The sequence below is a fragment of the Glycine soja genome, chromosome 1 (assembly GCF_004193775.1).
Source record: "Glycine soja cultivar W05 chromosome 1, ASM419377v2, whole genome shotgun sequence".
Lineage (NCBI taxonomy): Eukaryota > Viridiplantae > Streptophyta > Magnoliopsida > Fabales > Fabaceae > Glycine > Glycine soja.
The window spans coordinates 57181491-57203594 of NC_041002.1; the positions used below are offsets into that span (position 1 = coordinate 57181491).

Below are 22104 nucleotides of genomic sequence, written 5' to 3' on the forward strand. Positions count from 1 at the left end.
TTTCTTGCTTTTAGTAACAGTAATAACAAATTTAAAATGAAAGAAGAGAGAGAAATGAGTGAATCATTGTGATAAAAGTGAAATGAGTATCACTGTAGTAGAAGAAGGTATACTTAAATAAAATTAATTTTTTAACTCTGTTTTGTAATAAATAAGATAAGTAAACTAATAGTTTTTTGTGCATTTAACGTTTCAAAATTAAAATGTAGAGATTAATATTTTAATTTATAATAAAAAAATAAATATGAAATCAATTGGGAAATAAATTAAAAAATCAAATTGGATTTTATGGTCTAAAATAAAAATTAACGAGTGTTATTAAATTTAGTGAAGGAATTGAATTTATAAGATTTAAATGAAAATGTTTGGCGGGGGCGGCGTGAGCGTGAGAATGGAGGAAGAGGAAGATGAAGTGGGTTGGTGTTCTTCTGATTCGGGCGACGGCGACGGCGACGACGATATCGAAGAACGGAAATCTCAGAATGTGGATGCCTTGCTCAGGTAAGTAGTATAGTAAGGTATTATTACAGCGTCAGCGCAATTTATGAAATTGAGAATTGTATTTGTGTTTGTAGGGGCAACCTCGTGGTGAAGAGACAATCGTTGCTACCGCGACTTCTATCAGTATCGCAAGGAGCGGCTGTTTGTAGAAAGCCCTTCAAACCTCCATGCTCTAAATCTCATGCTTCCGCTTCCGCTTACAATCAAGACCTTACTCGTAAGCTTTCCGCTCGCAAAAGGTTTGTTCCCTGGGGTTCTTCCTCTCCTATTCCTATTCCTATTCCTAGATCTGCCTTAGACGACTCCAAATTCAATGTTGCTGTTGCTGTTGCTGATGTTGCCGAGGAGCTCAAGCCCTCTTTGCCTCCCGGGATTGATCCTCTCGTATTGTGGCACCCTCAAGACTCCGAGGATGCTAATGCTAATTTTACCACCATAACAGTTGATCCGTTGCTTGTTCGTTACCTTCGTCCACATCAGAGGTCAACATCATTGTCCATTCCATACCATACTTTTACTCAATTTAACCAAATAACCATTTCTTTTAACTCTTTCGTTGCAGAGAAGGGGTTCAGTTCATGTTTGATTGTGTCTCAGGCCTGTCTACCACACCAAATATACACGGATGCATTTTGGCAGATGATATGGGGTAACTTGTTTCTTTTCAAATCTTTTCATTATCACACTACACTTTTCTTTCATTACAGGAGGACAGGGGTCCCTTTGTTTTCTTTCTTGCACAGTTTGGGGAAGACATTGCAGTCCATCACATTACTATATACTCTACTTTCTCAAGGGTTTGATGGCAAACCAATGGTTCGAAAGGCCATCATTGTGACTCCTACCAGCCTTGTCAGCAATTGGGAAGCTGAAATCAAAAAGTGGGTTGGAGAAAGAGTTCCTCTTGTTGCTTTATGTGAAAGCACAAGGGAAGATGTCATCTCCGGGATTGACAATTTTACAAGTCCCAAAAGCAATTTACAGGTGAAATGAATTTTCTAACCATTCTTCTATTGATTAAATAGCGTGAACTACATATGTACTCCGTTAATATTCCCTGATTTGCAGGTGCTCATTGTTTCATATGAGACATTTCGAATGCATTCGTCAAAGTTTAGCTCTACTGACTCATGTGACCTTCTCATATGTGATGAGGCTCACAGACTGAAAAATGATCAGACGATAACAAACCGGGTATTGTATTTTGTTGGAGTTTTTTCCTCTCCCTCCTTTACTAGCATGTTTCTCACTAAACTTCCTGGATTAGGCATTGGCAGCTCTCCCCTGCAAACGTAGAATTTTGTTGTCAGGAACTCCCTTGCAAGTGAGGATCTATGCATGATTGTCCGTCTGTCTTGTCAATTACAATCCAAAATCCTCATATGTTTTTCACTCTTGTAAATTTTTACGGACATATGTCACTTGCAGAATGACTTAGAAGAATTCTTTGCAATGGTTAACTTTACTAATCCTGGAATATTGGGTGATATTGCACATTTTCGACGTTACTATGAGGTATATTGATTGCTTTATATATTTTGATTGCCTTTTTAGATTTTGGATGTACATTGTTTCAAAAGCTTTAGCTCGTCCTATGTCAGAATATACAAGTAATTAGGAAAGAGGAGTTATCCAGTTGTTAATTGTATAGTATGTATGGAATATTCCGTTAGACACTGATAAGATAACAGGAAAACCAACTTCAGAATGTTTCCGGGAGATGTGATGCTGGAATGGGACAATGGGTTATCCCCCCTTCTCTTTGCTTCTGATTCTTAATTTTTACTATGGCTTACTTGTACCTTGAAGGCACCAATTATTTGTGGAAGAGAACCTGCTGCCACTGCGGAAGAGAAGAAGCTAGGTGCTGAACAGTCTGCTGAATTAAGTGTCAATGTTAACCGGGTAATGCCCATGATTGAGATTTCGTTCTGTACTTTTAGAAAGCTGTATTATTACCCATCACTAGTAATTGAAGTTGTAATCCTGCTTGATAACTATAAGAATTTATTATATAGAACTGATAGCTGAATGGTTATGAAGTGCAATTAATTTCTTTTGTGTTCTGATAAGAAAATATACTTCTGTTTTCCTGAAGATTGACTGGACAACATGTTTTTGCAGTTCATATTAAGAAGGACTAATGCATTGTTATCAAATCACTTACCACCTAAGGTATTGCACTTTTCTTTATCTTTCTGCCAAACTTACTGAATTGTTGCACTATTCAATCACATGTTCTTTTGCTTTAAAGAAAAACAATGTGTGCAACCTTTTTATTTTCCCCTGCATTTTCATTGTAGTGTTCTTGAAAGATTAATTCTCTTTCCTTGCATTGAATAATTAGAAATGTATGAGCTTGCTTTTTATATAATAAAAGAAGAAATTCATTCAAACAAAGAGATGAGTACAAAGAGATAGGAGGATAAGAGATCCTGTTTAGAACATAAAATGAAAACAAACTCTAGAGACTAAATTAAACATCAATGGATCAAAGCTACCCAATCCCTCAATGTTTCTGACTTTCTGCAAGAGAAAACCTTCTAAAAGACTGTTTACACCAAGTAGAAGCCAAACGCCAAATTTTATCCCAATGAAGCTGCTCATTCAAAGAAACCATCACAGATGTGAACATTACACAAATTGTAGATGTTTGTTGATTTCCACAGCCACTAGCTAGATTAAGTAAAGTAACTTTTACACACCAAGAAATCCTTCGGATTTGGTAATGGCATCTGATTCCATGAGAAGGTAGATTTCAGCCCTTGATTGTTGAAGTATTTGAACATATTTTGATTTATTATATTGACTGAAGCTATTTCCCTTAAAGCACATGAAAAGTAACTGTAGGTAATTGGTGATTACCTATGCTCTTAATCTTATATCCATGACCTATTTCTTTTGTGGCACAGATAGTTGAAGTTGTTTGCTGCAAGTTGACTCCACTGCAGTCAGAACTATATAAACATTTTATACAATCCAAAAATGTAAAGTCCATTTTTTGTTGAGCCAAAATTTATTTTTCATAAGGTGTTTTACACTGTTGGGAATTGATAGAAACAAGATTATCAAAACCGAATTGATAAATCCATGTCCTCAATCACAGGTTAAGCGGGCAATTACTGAAGAACTGAAGCAATCAAAGATTTTGGCCTACATAACAGCTCTCAAAAAGTTGTGCAATCATCCAAAGGTATGATCTGGATCTTTTTTCTTCTTTCCGGAGGAGAGTTGGGGGAAGTTGTTTTACTGGTTCAGTCTGTATAACTTCTTTCCTCGTACATAATAATAAATTGTGAAAGCTCTTCTCAGTGCCATTTAAATTGGCAAGTAGACTCTTTTTTTTCATCCATTTCCTCCTCTTAACCCTAAATCCTCTATTAAAAATTGTGAAGGAAATCTTTCTTCTACTTTCCTGTCTGATAAGGTAAGTTCCACACATACTTTCATTCTCAAAGAATTTAGTGTCTTGTAGCTTATCTATGATACCATACGAAGTGGGAGTCCAGGAACTTCAGGTTTTGAGGACTGTATCCGATTCTTCCCTCCTGAAATGTTATCTGGAAGGTAGATATTTTTAGTTTAAGTTTCAGCCTTTCATTTGACATCTTAATTTAGTCATCCTATAAGGGTAGTATACATTGTAGGTCTGGCTCATGGACGGGAGGGCATGGAGCATGGGTTGAGCTATCAGGGAAAATGCATGTCTTAGCAAGATTACTTGCTCATTTACGTCAGAGAACAAATGACCGCATTGTCCTTGTCTCAAACTACACTCAGGTATATGGTAACAAATGAGAAGTTACATTGAGGTGCTCTCTTTTAATAGAAGTTGTACCTGACCTTTGTGACTGTTTAGAATGAATTAAGATCCATACTTGTAAGCGATGATTTATTTTTGTGAATAACCAATTTTATGTAGTTTTTGAGGTCAGCTCAGGAAGCATCCAGTATAAAATATTTTTCCAAATAATGAATCTCACAAGGCTTATGTTTTCAGTTATTACTACTAACAATCTTGCTTAGATGAACTGATTTTATACTATCGTGTAGAAGTCACCTCCTTGTGGGGTGGCACTTTAGTCCCTTCTCTAGTTATCCTCTGACAATTTTAAAATATAACAAAACAACTGTATCACACCCTTACATGAAAATAGAGGAGTAAAGATTGAATTGTTCCTATTGATTGAAATGTAGAAAATTGATACAAATATAAATATCCTAAAGAGACTGCCCTAATTAAGGAAATAAGGAAACAAATCACAAATTAAAACCATACACAATCAATCCCCTAATTATAGTAATTACAATCACAATCCTACTTAATTACATACCATATCTAATCGTATCACATACAGCCAGTCACGCCAACACTCCCCCTCAAGCTAGTGAATGGATATCTATCATTCCTAGCTTGCAAGTAAGATTGCAAAATCATTCTGTGGACTTGTGGAGAGCCCTTTGGTAAACACATCTGCCAATTGAAGCCTCAGGAATGTGTGCTAGTTATTAGACCACTTTCTATATTTTCTTTGATGGCGTGTCAGTCTATCTATGTATGTTTGATTCTGTCATGCTGTACTGGATTGTGTGCAATGTTGATGGTAGAATTATTATCACAATATAGCCTCATAGGTTTCTCATATTCTATCTTGAGGTCATCAAGTAATAGAGTTTTGAGAGAGAGAGATTGAGAGTGAAGAAGATATTATTATTCAACCCAAGTTTAGAATCATTACATGCTCTGTTTATATAAGAGCTAACTAACATAACAGAACTAACCGTGTGAGTAACTAACTGAAGTTAGTTAGTTACTACAGCTGTCTACAGCAGTCAACAATTTTTTTTTTGATCAGCAAAGATAAATATATTAATAAAAGTACCAGAGGTACTAATTTACAAAGAAGCAAAAACCATCAGTCTCCTGGTTCCCCAATCAGACTATATGCAGTCTCTATAGGAACCAGAGACTGGGTAAGAATACATATTGTAGTTGCTACTAATAACTCTATCTGTCTAAGCTACCCCACTACTGAATAAAAGCTGCTGGTAAGTTTGACGACCAGTGATTAAAAGAAATCATAAAGTTCTCCTCAAAAGTCCTCAGCCATGTCCATAGGAGTAGAACAGCGTCCTCCAGTATTTTGTTACCATCAAAAGTTTTTTTTTTTTTTTTTTTTGAAAGGCAAAAGATAATATATATATATATTAAACATAAGGGACACAGCAGCACCAGAAGTGCTGCTGGTGAATACATAGATGCAGAGCATCTAAACCTCCCACCAATACAGAATTAAAACAGCAAACCCCCCACAAATACAAGAGACCTAAATTAACCAAAGAAGTCTCCAAGATTAGACGACCAAAAGTTAAAGGAAGTGCAGAAGTCTCTGTCCCTAGATTTCAGCCATGACCACAAAAGGAATAAAGCATCCTCCATGACTTTTGATGTTTCAAAACTTTTGCCTTGGAATATGAGGAGATTTCTATTCTTCCATATCGAGCTTGTTAAAGCAATCCACCATCTGTGCCATCTGTTTTGATTCTTCCCAACACCATAGCCATCACAGAATTGAGTGTAATGAGCTATTGGAATTGTTGCTAGAGGTCCGACCACTCGCTTCCACCTCATTGATTCCCACCAAAGTCCATTAGTCAATTTACAGTGAAAAAATATATGCCCAGCTTCCTCTTGATGAGATCCACATAAGGGGCAGTGCTGCTCCGAAATGAGAATGTTTCTTCTTAGGAGATTCTGTCTAGTGGGTAATCTATCTTTGATAAGTCTCCAAGCGAAAATCGCAGCTCTTGGAGGAATGTTAAGCCTCCAAATTGTCTTGTAAATATTGGACTGAGGATGATTGCTGTTAGCAGTGATTAGCAATCTATAAGCTGACCTAGTTGAGTATAAACCCGAAGATTCAGCTGTCCAGCTCAAGGTGTCCTTCAAATGAGGCTGAATATGAACATTACTAATGGTTTCCATAAAAGCCACAGCTGCATCCTGTTCATGATCAAATAAGTTTCTTCTCCACTTTAAATCCCAGCACCAATGACCATGGGACATGAAACCCATATTAGAAATAGAACTGGTCTGCTGTTTACTGATGAGAAACAGCTGATTAAACTGCTGTTCAAGATTTGAAGCAGCCCCAAGCCATTTATCCTTCCAGAAGTTGACTATACTTCCATCCCCTACCTTCCAAACCAGATGTTGATGGATAGGACTAAAGTCAGGTTGCTTACTTACTTTTCGAATATCCCTCCACCAATAAGAGTGCCAAGGTCTATCCCTGCCATTATTAAGATCTGCCCAGCCACCATATTTTGAGATAAGAATTCTAGCCCACAACTGATCTTGATTAGAGGCTAAAGCCCATAACCATCTTCCCAACAAGGCAACATTAAAACTAGAGATATCCTTAATCCCGAGACCCCCCAACTCCTTTGGAAGGCAAATATCTTTCCAATTCACCCAGGCGATTTTGGTGAGATCTTGGGAGCCCCCCCACAAAAAATTCCTTTGTAAGGATCTCACTTTATGAGCCACCTTTTGAGGAATTCTAAAAAAAGACAGCAGAAAAATTGGTAGAGCAGTTAGCACTGAATTTATCAGTGTGACCTTCGCTGCCATTGAAAGAGCTCTCTGCTTCCACTTAGACAACTTTGATTCAAATTTTTTAATCAAAGGTTCCCACACCAAGCAGCTAGATGACTTAGCCCCTAGAGGAATCCCCAAGAACTGAAAGGGAATCTCCATCTGCCTACACTTGAGAAAGTGAGCTACATCAAGAACCCAATTAGAATCAGCACCAAAAATCCCCACACTGCTCTTGGAAAAATTAATCTTTAACCCAGATGCCATCTCAAAGCCTCTAAGCATTGCCTTCATGACCAACACATTATCCCATGAAGCTTCTCCCACAAAGACAGTATCATCTGCATATTGCAGAATGTTTACTGGCACCTTCTGCTTCCCTACTAAATAGCTGCTGTACAGACCTTTGTATAGAGCTGTCCTCATCATGCCAGTCAATCCTTCTGCCACAATATTGAAAAGAAAAGGGGCTAAGGGGTCCCCTTGCCTCAAACCTCTAGTGGGGACAAACTCATTTGAGGGACTGCCATTTATAAGAATGGATATAGAAGCTGATTGATTGCAAGCCTTGATCCATTTCCTCCAAGTTGGGCAAAACCCCATTCTGACCATCATATAATCCAGAAAGTTCCATGAAACAGAGTCATAAGCCTTTGCAAAATCCACCTTAAACACCAGAGCTGGTTTCTTACTTCTTTTAGCTTCCTCTATAACTTCATTGAGAATCAAAGTTCCATGAAGGATGTGTCTATCCTTTATGAAAGCTGTTTGTCTCTCATCAATGAGGCCAGGTAATACTTTTCTTAATCTATTAGCCAATAATTTAGCAATGATCTTATACATACAGCCAATGAGGGAGATGGGCCTATAATCATCAAAAGACTGTGGGTGATTGAATTTAGGAATTAAAGCCAAGAAAGATGCATTACTACCCTTAGGAAAACATCCATTGACATGAAACTCATCAGCAAATCTCCTGAAATCTGGTTTGAAAATCTCCCAAAACTCTTTGATGAAATTAAAATTGAAGCCATCCGGCCCAGGGCATTTATCTCCACTACAACTCCACACAGCCTCCCTAAGATCACGATCTGAAAACGGGGCAATCAGCTCCTCCCTCTGAGTGTGAGTAATGGAATTAAACATAACCCCATCCAAGGTAGGTCTGTCATGGTTTTCTTCTGTAAATCTGGCAGAGAAGAAGCTTACAGCTTGATCCTTAATCAGTTTTGGGTTCTGAACCCATGAACCTTCAATGAGCATACCTTGAATTGCATTATAGTGCCTTCTGAAGTTGATAGATTTATGGAAAAAGGCCGTGTTATTATCACCTTCCCTGAGCCATTTGATTCTAGATTTTTGTCTCAAGATTGATTCATGAGCAAAAGAAATCTCCCACAATTCCTGCTGTATAGACTTCATGGTCTGCATTTCATCATCCCCCAAGGGTCTGTCTTGGGCTGAAATATCAATTTGGTGTAACTGCTGCTTCAATTGTTGCATCTTATGTCTAGTAATATCCCCAAACTCGAGACTCCATTTTTTTATGCTGGATTTTAAGACCTTCAATTTATTTTTCAACACAATACTCCCCCATCCAGGTTGCTGATCCCCACACCACACATCCTTGACCAGAGCTTGGAAATGTTTATTTTTAAGCCAGCAGTCCATCACCTTAAATGGCTTGGGACCCCAATCCACCATGTCTGTTTTTAGAAGAATTGGGCAGTGATCAGAATAATCCCTATGCAACACTTGTTGAGAAGTATCAGGCCATTTAGTTATCCACTGCTCAGATACCAGACATCTGTCAAGTCTACTCCTCACAGATCCATTTGGCCTACACCAAGTAAATCTACTGCCATGGCTTTTAATTTCCTGCAACTCCATATCTGAGATCCAGTCATTGAAGCCAGCAGTATCATAATCACCCACAGTCCTTTGAGAGGAGCCTATCCTATCATCCATGCTTCTAATACTGTTGAAATCTCCAAGGAAGCACCAAACATCCTCAGGATTAGAGTCTTTTAGCTGCTTCAGTTGATTCCACAATTCTCTCTTCCCAGCATTATCGCAAGGTGCATAAACATTTACTATGGACATCTTCATATCTTCCTTAATCCATTTCCCTGCCAACATTAAGAAATTCGTGCCTTTTACCTTCCTTTCTACCTCAAAGGCTGAATTATTCCACATGCAGAGTAGTCCTCCAGCAGTGTGAATTGCTGGGACACTATCCCAAGCCACAGTAGGATCTCCCCAAAGGTTCTGACAGATAAGCTTAGTAATACAGTCTTTTTTTGTTTCCTGTAAGCAAACTAAGTCCACCTTATACTTTAAGTTGAGCTTGCGAATAGCAGCCCACTTAACCCCCCTCCCCAAGCCTCTACAGTTATAAGAGAGAATAATCATTAGTGCTTCTGTCTACTCCCTTCTCTGCAGCCATGTCACCATCTCTCTGCTCCAAATCTGCCATAAGCCTCATGAGCTGTTGTGAATCTCCCCCATGGGTCAGCCCCATTTGATATATTAATTCACGCTGTCTCTCCGTAGTATCTTCCTTTTCTTTTTCTAAGTGAGCAGGTTTTAACTCTGTTGAAGAGTCATGATGGGCTTGTTTCTTTTTGAACCACTTCTTTCTTGAGTACACCTGTAGATCCTTGGATAAGTCCTGGTGTTGCTGATGGGATCCATGCAACTGGGCTTCTGTATAGTTAAAGGTGGAAGGCCCAATATGATTATGGGCTGTTAAAACACCAGGGGAAGGGGTGTGTGGCTCGTGTGAACTAGACTCCACATGTTGACCAGACTTGGGAGTTGCTGCTTCTTCCTCATAAAGAGAAATCTCAGAATCACGAACAGAAAAACAGGGGCCTGCACTGGTTATTTGAGGAAGTTTTTCACCCAAATCCTTTGGTTCCATTGACTTTTCATAAAACGTTACACTTGCTGGTATCTGCTTTTCTGTTCCCCATTCAAATTGTTTCCTCATTAAGCTTTCCACGATATCCGAGGCGGACTTTGAGACCACCAACCTGTCGGACGGGTCATTACCCACTGGTTCGTTGTCGAGACCAGTGGTTAAAGGAGCTGGCTGAGTGTCGCAACGGTGATGCGCCTTTTCGCTGCCCAGTTCGCCGACTGCCGCTGTCGGAGGTACATCCGTCGACCACGACCGCACAGTGGCCAAGTCGTCTCCGTCTATGTCAGAGATAATCTCTTCCGAGGACGTCCATGAGCTCCTAGCATGGCGGTACCCTTTTGTCTCCGTACCGCCATTTTCTTCAACAATGTAAATGCAGTAGCTAACGCCATCAATAAGGACGCGCGTGGTGTGGTGGACTAGCGGTGGCCGCGGTGTCCTCACCAAGACCCTAGCCCGATCTAATCTCTGCATATTCTCAACGTCTTCGTCGATGTCAACCATATCACCCACTGCCGCCACCATTTGCCGAATATATTCCGCCTTCCACCCGAGTATCGGAATACCCCAGCAACGACACCATATCAATCTGGTACCCATCCGCAGTTGATGACTCCATTTCGTTAGAGAGTAGAACAGTGACGAAGATTGTTCTGTCTCTTCACGAATGATCTCTGCTGCTCGCTTATCTGATAGGCCAAGAAGAAGGGTCATGTCGTCGCCCATATATTTGGCCGATATGGTTGGGCCTATATGCCACGCTACTTCCTCCTCAAGCCTTTCAAAAACCTCCAGCTTCTTCAATCTGCCTACCCAAACATTTTCATATCTAGCCTTGTCTTCCTCCGAGATGTCTAGCGACAGCGTAGACGATGATGAATCACCTCCGGCAGATTGGTTGTTCGCTCTAGTCAACTGGTTCGTCCTCTGTGTTGGCAATGCTGCTACCTCTGCGTATGATCTGTTGACTGATTTATACACTGTAGCTCCGCAAGGAGCCTTCCCCAGTCGCGTGTTTTCAGTCATGTCCACCTTTACGCCCGCAAGCCTTTGTCGGAGTGGTTCCTTCGTCAATTCACAGCGTCCGTACTTGGGGATGTTAACGTGTAACTTGAGTCCCCGTATGAAGCTATTATCGAGCTCCTTTTCGATGCCCCTCCTGTCGCCTACTCCTCTGAAACGAGCAAAACCGTATCTCTTCCCTTCTCTGTTCCTCCGGTTGGGGATGAAAATCTCTTTCAGTTCCCCCCACTGGCTAAAGTGTTGCCAGAGCTCTGCCTTTGTTACCTCCTCTGAGAATCTAGTGAAGTAGAAAGAGGTGATGTCTGCATCATCCCTCCAGTTCCGTCGGGTTGTTTGCTGCCGACGTCCGTTCCTGCCATGTATCTGTGTGCGCAGATATCTACTCCTCCTTGACTTCACCGTTTTCCACTCAGACTCACCGACTTCCGGCAGCACTGCTTCCTTCTGACGTTCCCTTTCTGTGTTTCGCTCAAAGGAACTGAACCTCTCTCTCACTTTGTCCCTCTCTCTCACATTCTTCCTCTCCCTCTCACTCACGTTCACTCTTCCCCTCCCTCCCACGCACTCTCTCCCACGTTCACTCATGTCTCTTCACTCTCAGTGACAGTTCTAACATCAAAAGTTTGCTGTGAGAAAAGTATCTTATTTCTCTGCTGCCACACAGCCCAAGTGAGAGCCATCCACCAACACTTCCATCTATTTTGTCGGATTCCTTTAACCATAACTGCAGCATGTTGGGAGAAATGTTGCCTTGGGTACTGCGGACTAACCCCCAGAATGTTCACCCACGCCATAGATTCCCACCACAAAGGCAGGATTTTGTGGCAATGGAGAAACAAATGAGCTGCATCCTCCTCAGTCCTCCTGCAAAATGGACAAGATGTGTCATTGAGTGCCACATTTCTCCTTGTCAGATTTGACTTAGTCGGCAATCTATCTCTAAAGAGTCTCCATGCGAAAACAACAACCTTGGGTGGGATTTTTAATTTCCATAATTCTTCAAAATCCTGCACTTGATTATCTGCTGCAGCCTCCCCCCACATCTCAGCATATGCACTTTTAGTCGAATATGAACCACTCGGATCAGCTTTCCAAATCCACTCATCCATTCTATTCCTCTGTATATGACAGCCATCCACGTCACATAGGAATCTAGCAGCCATGTCTAGTTCGCTATCAAACAAATGCCTCCTCCATTTGAAATTCCATTCCCAGCCCATATCCTTCTGCGCTCCCATATCCATAATTTTGTGGTTCTGCTGACAGGAGTTGAGATATAGTCTAGGATATCGTGCTACCAAAGCTGCATCCCCCTGAAGCCAGTTATCCTCCCAGAACAATATTTTATCACCTCTCCCCACTTTCCATGCTATGCCATCCCGAAACACATTTTGTATTGATGGTTGATGTAAAGCTAACTTCAAGTCTCTCCACCATAAGGACTTATTTTTATCATATGGTGCTTCAGCAAGTCCCCTCCAGCCCCCGTACCTTGAAACCAGAACCTTTGCCCATAGCTCATCCTGACGATGAAATAACTCCCACTTCCATTTGCCTAGAAGTGCCAAGTTGAAGCTGGTGATGTCCTTGATTCCCAGACCACCCCTCTCTTTTGGAAGGCAAACAATCTCCCAATTGACCCAAGCAATCTTGTTGAGGTCACTTCCCCCGCCCGAAAGGAACCTACGTTGTATACGAACCAGTTTATCCACCACGATTTTGGGTACCCTGAAAAAAGAAAAGAAAAAGATTGGAATAGAGGTTAGGACTGACTTTATAAGCGTAACTCTCCCCCCAAACGAGACGTGTCGCTGTTTCCACTTCGCAATAGTACAAAGAAAAGAAAAATAAAACCATCAGAGTCGGTATACTCTAATACCCCCCCACAAGCTCATGAGGGGGGTTGGCTGAAAGATTCTCAAGCACTTTGAGCTTGTTCCTGTAGACAGAAAAGGTGTAAGAGCCTTGGTGAGGATGTCTGCACACTGATCAACAGCAGGAATGTGGACTACTTGAATCAGATTAGTGAGCACCTTCTCTTGAACAAAAAGCAGATCCAACTCCATGTGTTTGGTTCGAGAGTGAAGGACAGAATTATGAGCCAAAGCCACTGTACTTGTATTGTCACAAAGAATGACTGGAGAAGCATGAGAGACCTTGAGTTCAGAAAGTAGAGATAAAACCCAATCAGCCTTAGTGCTGGACCGTGCAACAACAGTTTGTTTCTTGGACCAGCAGGAGATCAAGTTTGGACCAAGAAAGATAGCTGCACCAGATGTGAACCTCCTGTCATCAGGATCAGAGGCCCAATCTGCATCACAGTAGGCATGGATAGAAAAAAGATGCTTGGTGGAAGCAGGCTGAAACGTTAATCCCATTGATATGGTACCTTTAAGATATCTTAGATTCCTCTTGACAGCTGACCAGTGCTGTTCAGAGGGTTTAGACATAAACTGACAAACTTTATTTAACAGAAAAATAAATTTCTGGTCTTGTGATGGTGACATACTGATGTGCCCCTACAACAGACCTATATAAGGTAGGATCAGAGACATCTTCAGAACCTGTCGTAGTCAGTTTGCAGCCTCCAACCATAGGATAAGAAATAGGATTTGCTTCTTCCATGTTGGTTTTGCAAAGTAGATCCCTTATGTATTTTGATTGGGTTAGAATAAGAGACCCATTTGGTTGAGTTGAGACCTCTATTCCCAAAAAATAATCCAAATCACCTTGATCCTTTAGGGGAAAAAAACATTCAGTTTGGAGACAAGGGACTGAATGAGACTGGAATTGCTTCCAATGATGAAGAGGCATGTTAGCTTGAGAGAGTAAGGTTAGACCAAGTTCCAATATATGTCGATGCTTCCTTTCAACAACCCCATTTTGGTGATGGGTGTGGGGACATATTAATCTATGCAAAATTCCCAGGTCATTGAGGAATTTGGTGAAGGGTCGGAACTCCCCACCCCAATCTGATTGGACAGCTTTAATAGGAAGATTAAACTGAGTTTGAACCATAGCTTTGAACTGTTTAAAAGCTTCCAATGTTTCTGATTTAGTTTTAAGTATGTATACCCAGGTCAACCAACTATGAGCATCAACAAAAGTAATATAATACTTAAAACCTGAGGGAGAAGGAATATGGTCAGGGCCCTGCAAATCAGTAAATATAAGTTGAAAAGATTTTGAATAGACTGATTTAGAGGAAGAAGATGGAAGTTTGTTAGACTTACCAACACAACAATGATTACAAACTCAATCATTTTTATTAATTGGTGGAATATTACACAGTTTGAAGACAATTTTCATAGCATCCACACTAGGATGACCTAGTCAAAATGAACTTGAAGTACAAGCAGCTGTATTTTACAATGGGAACAACAGATTTACAAGAATCTGTATCTACAATAGAAACAACAGAATCACTTCTATCAACAGAAACAGAAGCATTTTTATTAACAAAAACAGAATTAACAGAAGCAGAATCAGCAGTGCCAAGAGACTGAGAAGTCTGAGGCACCAAAGACTGTAAGGCAGGAAATTGGTAGAGACCATCATGTCCCACCAACCCTTGAAGAAGAATTACCTTAGTATCTTGTGATTTAACAAGACAAAAAGAAGAATGAAATTCAAAGAAAACATCATTATCTTTGCAAAATTGACTCACACTGATTAGGTTTTTAGTAATTGAGGGAACAACAGCAGATTATTTAGGACAAGAGACAAATTAGGTTTTAAAGGAGAAAGAAATGTAGAGACACCTGAGGAATTGATGTTAAGTCCTTGACCATTACCATTAGTAATCTGGTCAGGACACTCAAATGGAGTTAACTGCTGAATGTTTTGGGACATATTGGTGACATGGTGAGATGCACCAGAGTCAGGATGCCAGCTCTGTGAAGGAGACTGAGCAGTGCTGGTAAGATAAGCCTGAGGAGCAGCCTGAGATGTGGAACTTGAAGGCACATGATTGGGTAATGTGTAGGGCAGCTGAGTTGGATACAGTTGAGGATAGGCAAACTGTGGTGGCAACATGTATTGAGGTTAAGTAAGGAGTCCAGAACAGAGGGCACTGCTGAGCTAGTGCTTGAGTAGTTGTAGAAGCAACATGAGAAGCCACAGTCGAAACAACAAAGGAAGAAGCAATGGAAGCCGTATGATTGGAAGCCATAGGAATAGTAGCAACATAGGTCTTAGATGAACTTGACCTTGCAAATTGGAATTCGAGGGTCAAGATGAATCATTAGCCCTAAAGTTTCCTTCAGTTAGATTAAACGAAACCAGGGAATGCTTTTTGGCCCTGTCAATGCGAGATTCATGCTGCAAGAGCATGGTCTCAACTTCACCAATCTTAAAATTGGCAACCTCATCAAGAGCATGGCCTCATACTCAGTAGGAAGTCCATCAAGCACAAGATCGAGATGCTCGGGGCTGTTATGGACTCTCCAACGGCAGTGAGTAAATTAACCAGTGCTTGGATCTGAAGAAGATATTCAAAAATAGAGCGATTTTCAAAAGAAAGATCACGAAGCTCATTACAGATTTGGTGAGCTTTGGCGCTGGTGATAGAGTTGAAGTGAGTGGATTTTGTCCCAAATCTACCACGCAAATTTGCATCCAACAACTCTTGAAAGCATTTCACCAGAAATCATTGATTGAAGCCACGCAAGGAGGAACTGATCTTGTTCTTCCCATGCTTGATACTCAGCAAAGACAACTCCGTTGTCACGATCTGCAATCGTAAGAAATTTTGGCGGAATCACTGGACTTACGGGAGATTGAAAGAGTTTGTGACATTTGATGATTGGCTCAACTTGTTGACTCCAAAGAATATAGTTCTTTCTTGTTAACTTTAGAGAGATTGAATGCGAGATTGTCTTCGGTGATGGAGACGACGAAGGAGCCACCAGTGAAGAGTGCAGCAGCGGGGAGGAAGGAGGAGAATTCATTGCGGAAGCCATGAACGAGAAAGAGGATCAGAATTGTGCTCTGTAGACCATAATAGAGTTTTGAGAAAAAGATAGAGATTGAGAGTGAGGAAGATATTATTATTCAACCCAAGTTTAGAATCATTACATGCTCTGTTTATATTAGAGCTAACTAACAGAACAGAACTAACTGTGTAACTAACTGAAGTTAGTTAGTTACTACAGCTGTCTACAGCTGTCGACAATAGTACAAAGAAAAGAAAAATGAACCCATCAGTGTAGGTTTACTCTAATATCAAGAATGATCTTCATCGGTAACATGTCGCAAATTCCATGAGCCATAGCTCGAAACTCTGCCTCTGCTATGAACAAGATTTTACTGTTATAAAAATAAAAATATTAAACAAAATAAATTGCTTCTCCATGGTAACTGAATCTTTCATGCTTTCTTTTGTTACCTACTCTTGTTATGCTAAACTATCTCCCATGTAACAGACTCTTGATCTTTTTGCTCAATTGTGTCGGGAACGAAGGTACCCTCACTTGAGGCTTGACGGCTCTACATCAATCAGTAAAAGGCAGAAGTTGGTCAACTGCTTTAATGATCCATCCAAGGTAAATTGCATACCATTTCATAATTTTCCTTACTTGTAATTCATTAAGCATCATATGTGATTATCTTTTGATAAAAATAATTGATAAATTGCAGGACGAATTTGTTTTTCTCTTAAGCAGCAAGGCTGGTGGTTGTGGACTCAATTTGATTGGTGGAAATCGACTTGTCTTGTTCGATCCTGATTGGAATCCAGCAAATGATAAACAAGTAATGCCCTCAGTTTAGTTGTGACAGCTAAAATTTTTATATTCGTGCTCTGTCTCTCTCTTACACATGTTCTTTTGTTTGCTATTCTTCCTCGCCAATAAACAGGCTGCAGCAAGAGTATGGAGGGATGGACAGAAGAAAAGAGTTTATATTTATAGATTTTTGAGTGCCGGAACAATAGAAGAAAAGGTATATATTGTTGTTTCACATTTGGTTTTGAATTAGAGACATTAAATCAAAATGATGAGTCAATGCCAACTACAGCCGCTAGCCTTCCAACTCCAAGCTAACGATGCGGGTTCCATTCTTGCTACCCGCTTATATTCTCTATATATTCTATTTGAATTTATCTTTTTTTACTATAGAATGAATCTGGACTGATTAATGAATTTGTCAATTATGCATTTTAATTTCTTAATTTAGTTATAGTTATTTATTTTGAGTTGAATTTGTTTTTTAATTCTTCCTATTTGATGAGTCAATATCCCTCTCCCATACCTTCGCATAGTGAAGAGCCTCTGGACAATGGGGTACGAAGTTTTTTTATTTATTTTGAGTTGAATTTGTTTTTTAATTCTTCCTATTTGATTTATTTTCTATTTATAGAATTCTTTTATTTTTTAACCTTATTTACACAAATGCATGTTACATTTTTTTTACTCATTTAGCTTCAGTTCCTTCATTAAGGTATTATTGTCCCTTTAGTAAACTACTAAGTTATGTGTAGGTCTACCAGCGTCAGATGTCAAAAGAAGGGCTGCAAAAGGTCATTCAGCAGGAGCAAACCGATAGCCTTGTGGCACAGGTCAAAATTGCTGCTTCTCCCATGTGTTCTAGTCGATGTTGCTTATTCCATGTCTTACAATCTTATTCATTCTTTCATTTATTTTCAGGGTAACTTGCTTTCAACAGAGAATCTTCGTGATTTGTTTACTTTTCATGAGAACATCAAGTAATGCATTCTTTTTCCCTTTCAAAAAAACATACAATGCCTTTCAAAAAAAAAAAAAAAAGAGGTAACATACAAATGTGCAAAAGATTCATATGCATTTGGTACCTGGAATTTAATGGAATGGAGGAAAGAGAAAACTAGATAATTGATAATAATTCCCTGAATTTTGTGGTGAAACTATCTAGATTCTTTTGATATTGAAGGATGCTAGATCGAATGGTTCAAATTCTAATAGTGATAGGATCCTCAATGTTTTTGAAATCTTTGAATTTGATGAACTAGAGATAGATGCAAGGGAGGAACAACAATGACTAGTGACTAGAAAAAGTCGGCACAGCCACTGAAACATTACGGTCCTACCAATTAGTTAATAAATGTGGTTGGTCATGCAATCATCTTGATAACACATAAAGTAATCATAAAAGAAGTTGGCCATGGTGCAATTGTAGTCATGGTTGATACTAATGGTGTGATAGGGTGAAAAGAAACGCACCCCAAATCTTATGTACTGTCTATCACAACATGCACCAGGGATCTTACTTAGTTCTGTCTAACATTTGCTTTATAATGTTTCTTTAGGTCAGAGATTCATGAAAACATGCAATGCAGTCGGTGTCAAACATTTGATGGCCCTCGAAGCACTGAAGCCCAGTCAACAATAACAGATAGTGAATCTGATGAAGAAACCTCTGATATTGGTGGATTTGCAGAAATTGCTGGCTGCTTACAGAATTTAAAAAGATCAGAAAAGCAGGTTACCTCGATATAAAGTTTATGTACGCTATAGTTTAAAATGTGCAGGGTCTCGTCTTTTGGGTGAATATCTTTGGTTCAACTTTTATTCCCGCTGATGAGAATCCTTGGAAAACAAAGTCCCAAAACTCCAATTTTGATATTGAACCAAAAAACTAAAAAGATTTGAAAAGGCACCTGGACCTGTGGCCTATAAGGGAGACAAGAGCCCCAATAATAAAGTTAGGATGGACACCACAAGGAGAGGCCTTGATAAGTCCAGGGTGAACACCACAACAAAAGGTCTCCTTGATAAGTTCTAGTAAAGTTCAATGGAGAACTGAGAGAGAAAAATAACCTCATTGGGTTTTCTTTGATTTCAAATTAATGAAAATAACATGAAAAGTAAAGAACTACAATTTCAAATGGTTTCTAAATTATACTACTATAAAATAAACAAAAATACAATATATATTTAAAATTTTATGATTGGTTCAGTGAATTCCTCATGTGTTGGTGCTGAACCCTCCCAAACTATTCATGCGTCCACCTGCACTTAATAATGGAAGTAAATGGTTGCAATTCTTCGTGACATTAATTGCAACTTCTGAACTATGAGATTTCTTTATTACCCATTATATTCCACTCTTTAAATTTGAATGGAATCAATTAATCCTTATTGTGATGCATTCCTTGAATCTGAATTGAATTAATTAATGCTCCTGATTGTTACTTTGCCTCTAACTATCATTATTTAATGCTTCTTTGACTTTCTTTACCCTTTCTCTTGTAATTGGACCAATTGGAAGGCCCAATGGGTCAAGAGTAGTAGACTTGCTTGCATCACCTGCTTCATCTACCACTAACAAGCTTTTACCTGCGTCTGTCTTACCTCCTGATTGAAGAGAATTCAAAGAAAAAATAGTTGTAGTCTTGACTCTTACATTTCCTTATTGCAGGTAGGGAGCCCATTGGAAGAGGATTTAGGAAGTTGGGGCCATCATTTTTTCCCAACTTCTGTACCAGATGCTATACTTCAGGCTTCAGCCGGTGATGAGGTGTGCCATAGCATTTTAAAGCATTTTCATTCCCTCTTTTTTTGTTTTGCGAGGAAATTAATCAAGTTCAACAATAAAATCCTATTTTATGCATAATTTGCAAATTGAAATTATGCTCCATGGGTTCATAGTGCTGTCATTCTTGCATTTCATTTCAGTAATACTAGAAATTACATAAAGCTCAGTGAGTTTGGAATATATGATTAGATTAAACACAGCCGTAGTCGTATATTTAGAGGCGTTAAACTTTTGCATGCCTTTTAACTTCATGTATACATTGTTTTCTGGTTTTCGCATTAAATATTTAAATGAGAAGGTAGGAACATAGAGATAAAGAAGCCATCTCCATATATGCTTAGCATGAAAATTTTGGGAGTTTTCTTCACAGTTTTACTGCCTCTTCTATTCCCAAGGAACATGATTCCTTCATGACAAGATTGTTGCAAACCGAAGTAGCTGTTTCACCTTGAAGTTAAACATGTAAAAACCTAAATAGGAAGTCTGCCCATGATAATACTTGATTTGCCGGATTATTCACAACATTTAAAAAGGAGCCAAATTGGTTGCATTCACTGCTCTATATTTTCAGGTGACTTTTGTCTTCACAAACCAAGTTAACGGACGACTGGTACCCGTTGAATCTATTATGAGTCCCAAGCTACAGCAAAAGGATCCAAAAAAGGAATTACTCAAGTCAAAGCAGAACGGTAAACAAAAGCCCACTCCTTTTTCTTTACATAACAGACTACCATTGCAGTCTGCTTCTGTCGGGATTACTAAAAACATCTCCATGAATGTGGCATTTAAGCCCCAGTACTCTCTTGTAAGTAAAGTATTGCCACAGAAAAGATCATGTCCTGCTAATATCAATGATGATAATTGAGTAATATTTTATGTTTTCACCTCGTCTATCTTGGAAATCAACGACATCTTATTGTCAACAGAAGCTGGCAAAATTTAACGGTGTTTTTTTTATCTTCTTAAAACGCCACAATTACCCTTACCCACAACAAAAAAATATGAGCTAACACTTGTTTTGGTCCAATAATTTAGTCATTTTGAGAACTAATTAGATATATATAATGTCAAGGATTTCTGACTTCTTGCCTTCTTTTCATTGTCTTCTCTTCAATAAATAAATACATTCTCAGTTATAGCTCTTAATGATAATTTAATCTAATTCCTAATTTGTACAAGCTAAAAGAGGAATTCTAATAATTTACGATTATTGGGCTGATTCTATTATAACCATATAAAAGGAAATAATAATAATAACGGATCCCAGCACTAACATATAAAAACACGTCTTTGGGAAATCTAAGCATTCAAATGAAATATCATTTTCTTGGTGTGCATCGAGATTATCCTTTTGCCGGTAGTCAAAAACTAATATCATGTCTTTAAATGTAAATGTTTTTCTTCTTGTTGATGATTATAAAATGTTTTCTATTTCTATTTTTAGAAGAGTATTATAAATTAGGTTTCTCACTCTCCTGCGTCCTCACTTTATTAATTAGGCATTACCAAACACGTTAGCCAATTTGATCCCTGATGTTATGTGCACTAAGGATCGAATTGATTAACAATTGTAAACGCTCGAAATTAAATGATTTTTAAGTGCTAGAAACTAAAGTAATTTAATTTCAAAAATAAATTGACTAATAATTATTACTATTAATAATCAAACTTGTTTTTATTCAAATTCAAAATGAGAATTTTTTGTGTCTTAACTAAAGAAAATTGTCTTTAAAAGATATGAAGATATATGTATCTTATAAAAAAAATAGTTTTTCATACATTATTTTCTATATATCTAAAAACTACGTACGTACCCCATTGCCCAGAGGCTCTCCGCTATGCGAAGGTATGGGGGAGGGATGTTGTACGCAGTCTTACACCCATGACCAACAAGTCACCAAGGCACAACTTTACCGCTTCACCAGGGCTCGCCCTCAAAAAACTTCGTACCCCATTGCCCAGAGGTATGGGGGAGGGATGTTGTACGCAGCCTTACCCTTGCATATGCAAAGAGGCTGTTTCTGGATTCGAACCCATGACCAACAAGTCACCAAGGCACAACTTTACCGCTGCACCAGGGCTCGCCCTCATTTTCTATATATCTATTTGAGAATTTTTTATTTACATGTCATTTTTAATATTCAAGATAATATATTAGTTATTAGTTATTATCTTTTGGATTATGTCTCTATTTCCACATAATTCACAAACATTTTACACATCCTAAATGAGAAATTAATAATTTTAACAAACAAAATATTAATAATATTTCTTAACTAATATGTTGACTTTCAAAGGAGAAAAAAAAAAAGAATAATACAACAGGATGGAACAAATAGTTTTAAATTGAAATTTTAATTGGTTCAAAAGATCTATGCAATGTTGTGACCGAGACTCCGAGAGACAATGTCAAACATTTGTTAAATGTTCAAATCATTCGTAAGTGATCAAATTTATTAAATGTTTAAACCAAACATTTGTTACAAGTTACCTGAAGTAATTAGATTAGAGCTCTGTTTATAACCTTCGTTAAATGAAGATTATTATT

General features: G+C 38.7%; 1 protein-coding gene across 1 annotated transcript; it reads left to right on the plus strand.

The window, feature by feature from the left end:
* Window positions 1–363: 363 nt before the first annotated feature.
* LOC114368297 (protein CHROMATIN REMODELING 25) lies at window positions 364–20449 on the plus strand. The gene is made up of 21 exons (XM_028325613.1): window positions 364–501; window positions 576–983; window positions 1064–1150; window positions 1245–1485; window positions 1570–1695; window positions 1769–1825; window positions 1930–2016; window positions 2311–2406; window positions 2626–2676; window positions 3414–3488; window positions 3608–3694; window positions 3977–4068; window positions 4149–4281; window positions 16469–16588; window positions 16683–16796; window positions 16902–16985; window positions 17524–17601; window positions 17690–17748; window positions 18328–18502; window positions 19440–19538; window positions 20128–20449. Exons 1-21 carry the CDS (start codon window positions 392–394, stop codon window positions 20419–20421), a joined length of 2673 nt encoding a protein of 890 aa, XP_028181414.1. The 5' UTR covers window positions 364–391; the 3' UTR covers window positions 20422–20449.
* Window positions 20450–22104: the final 1655 nt, after the last annotated feature.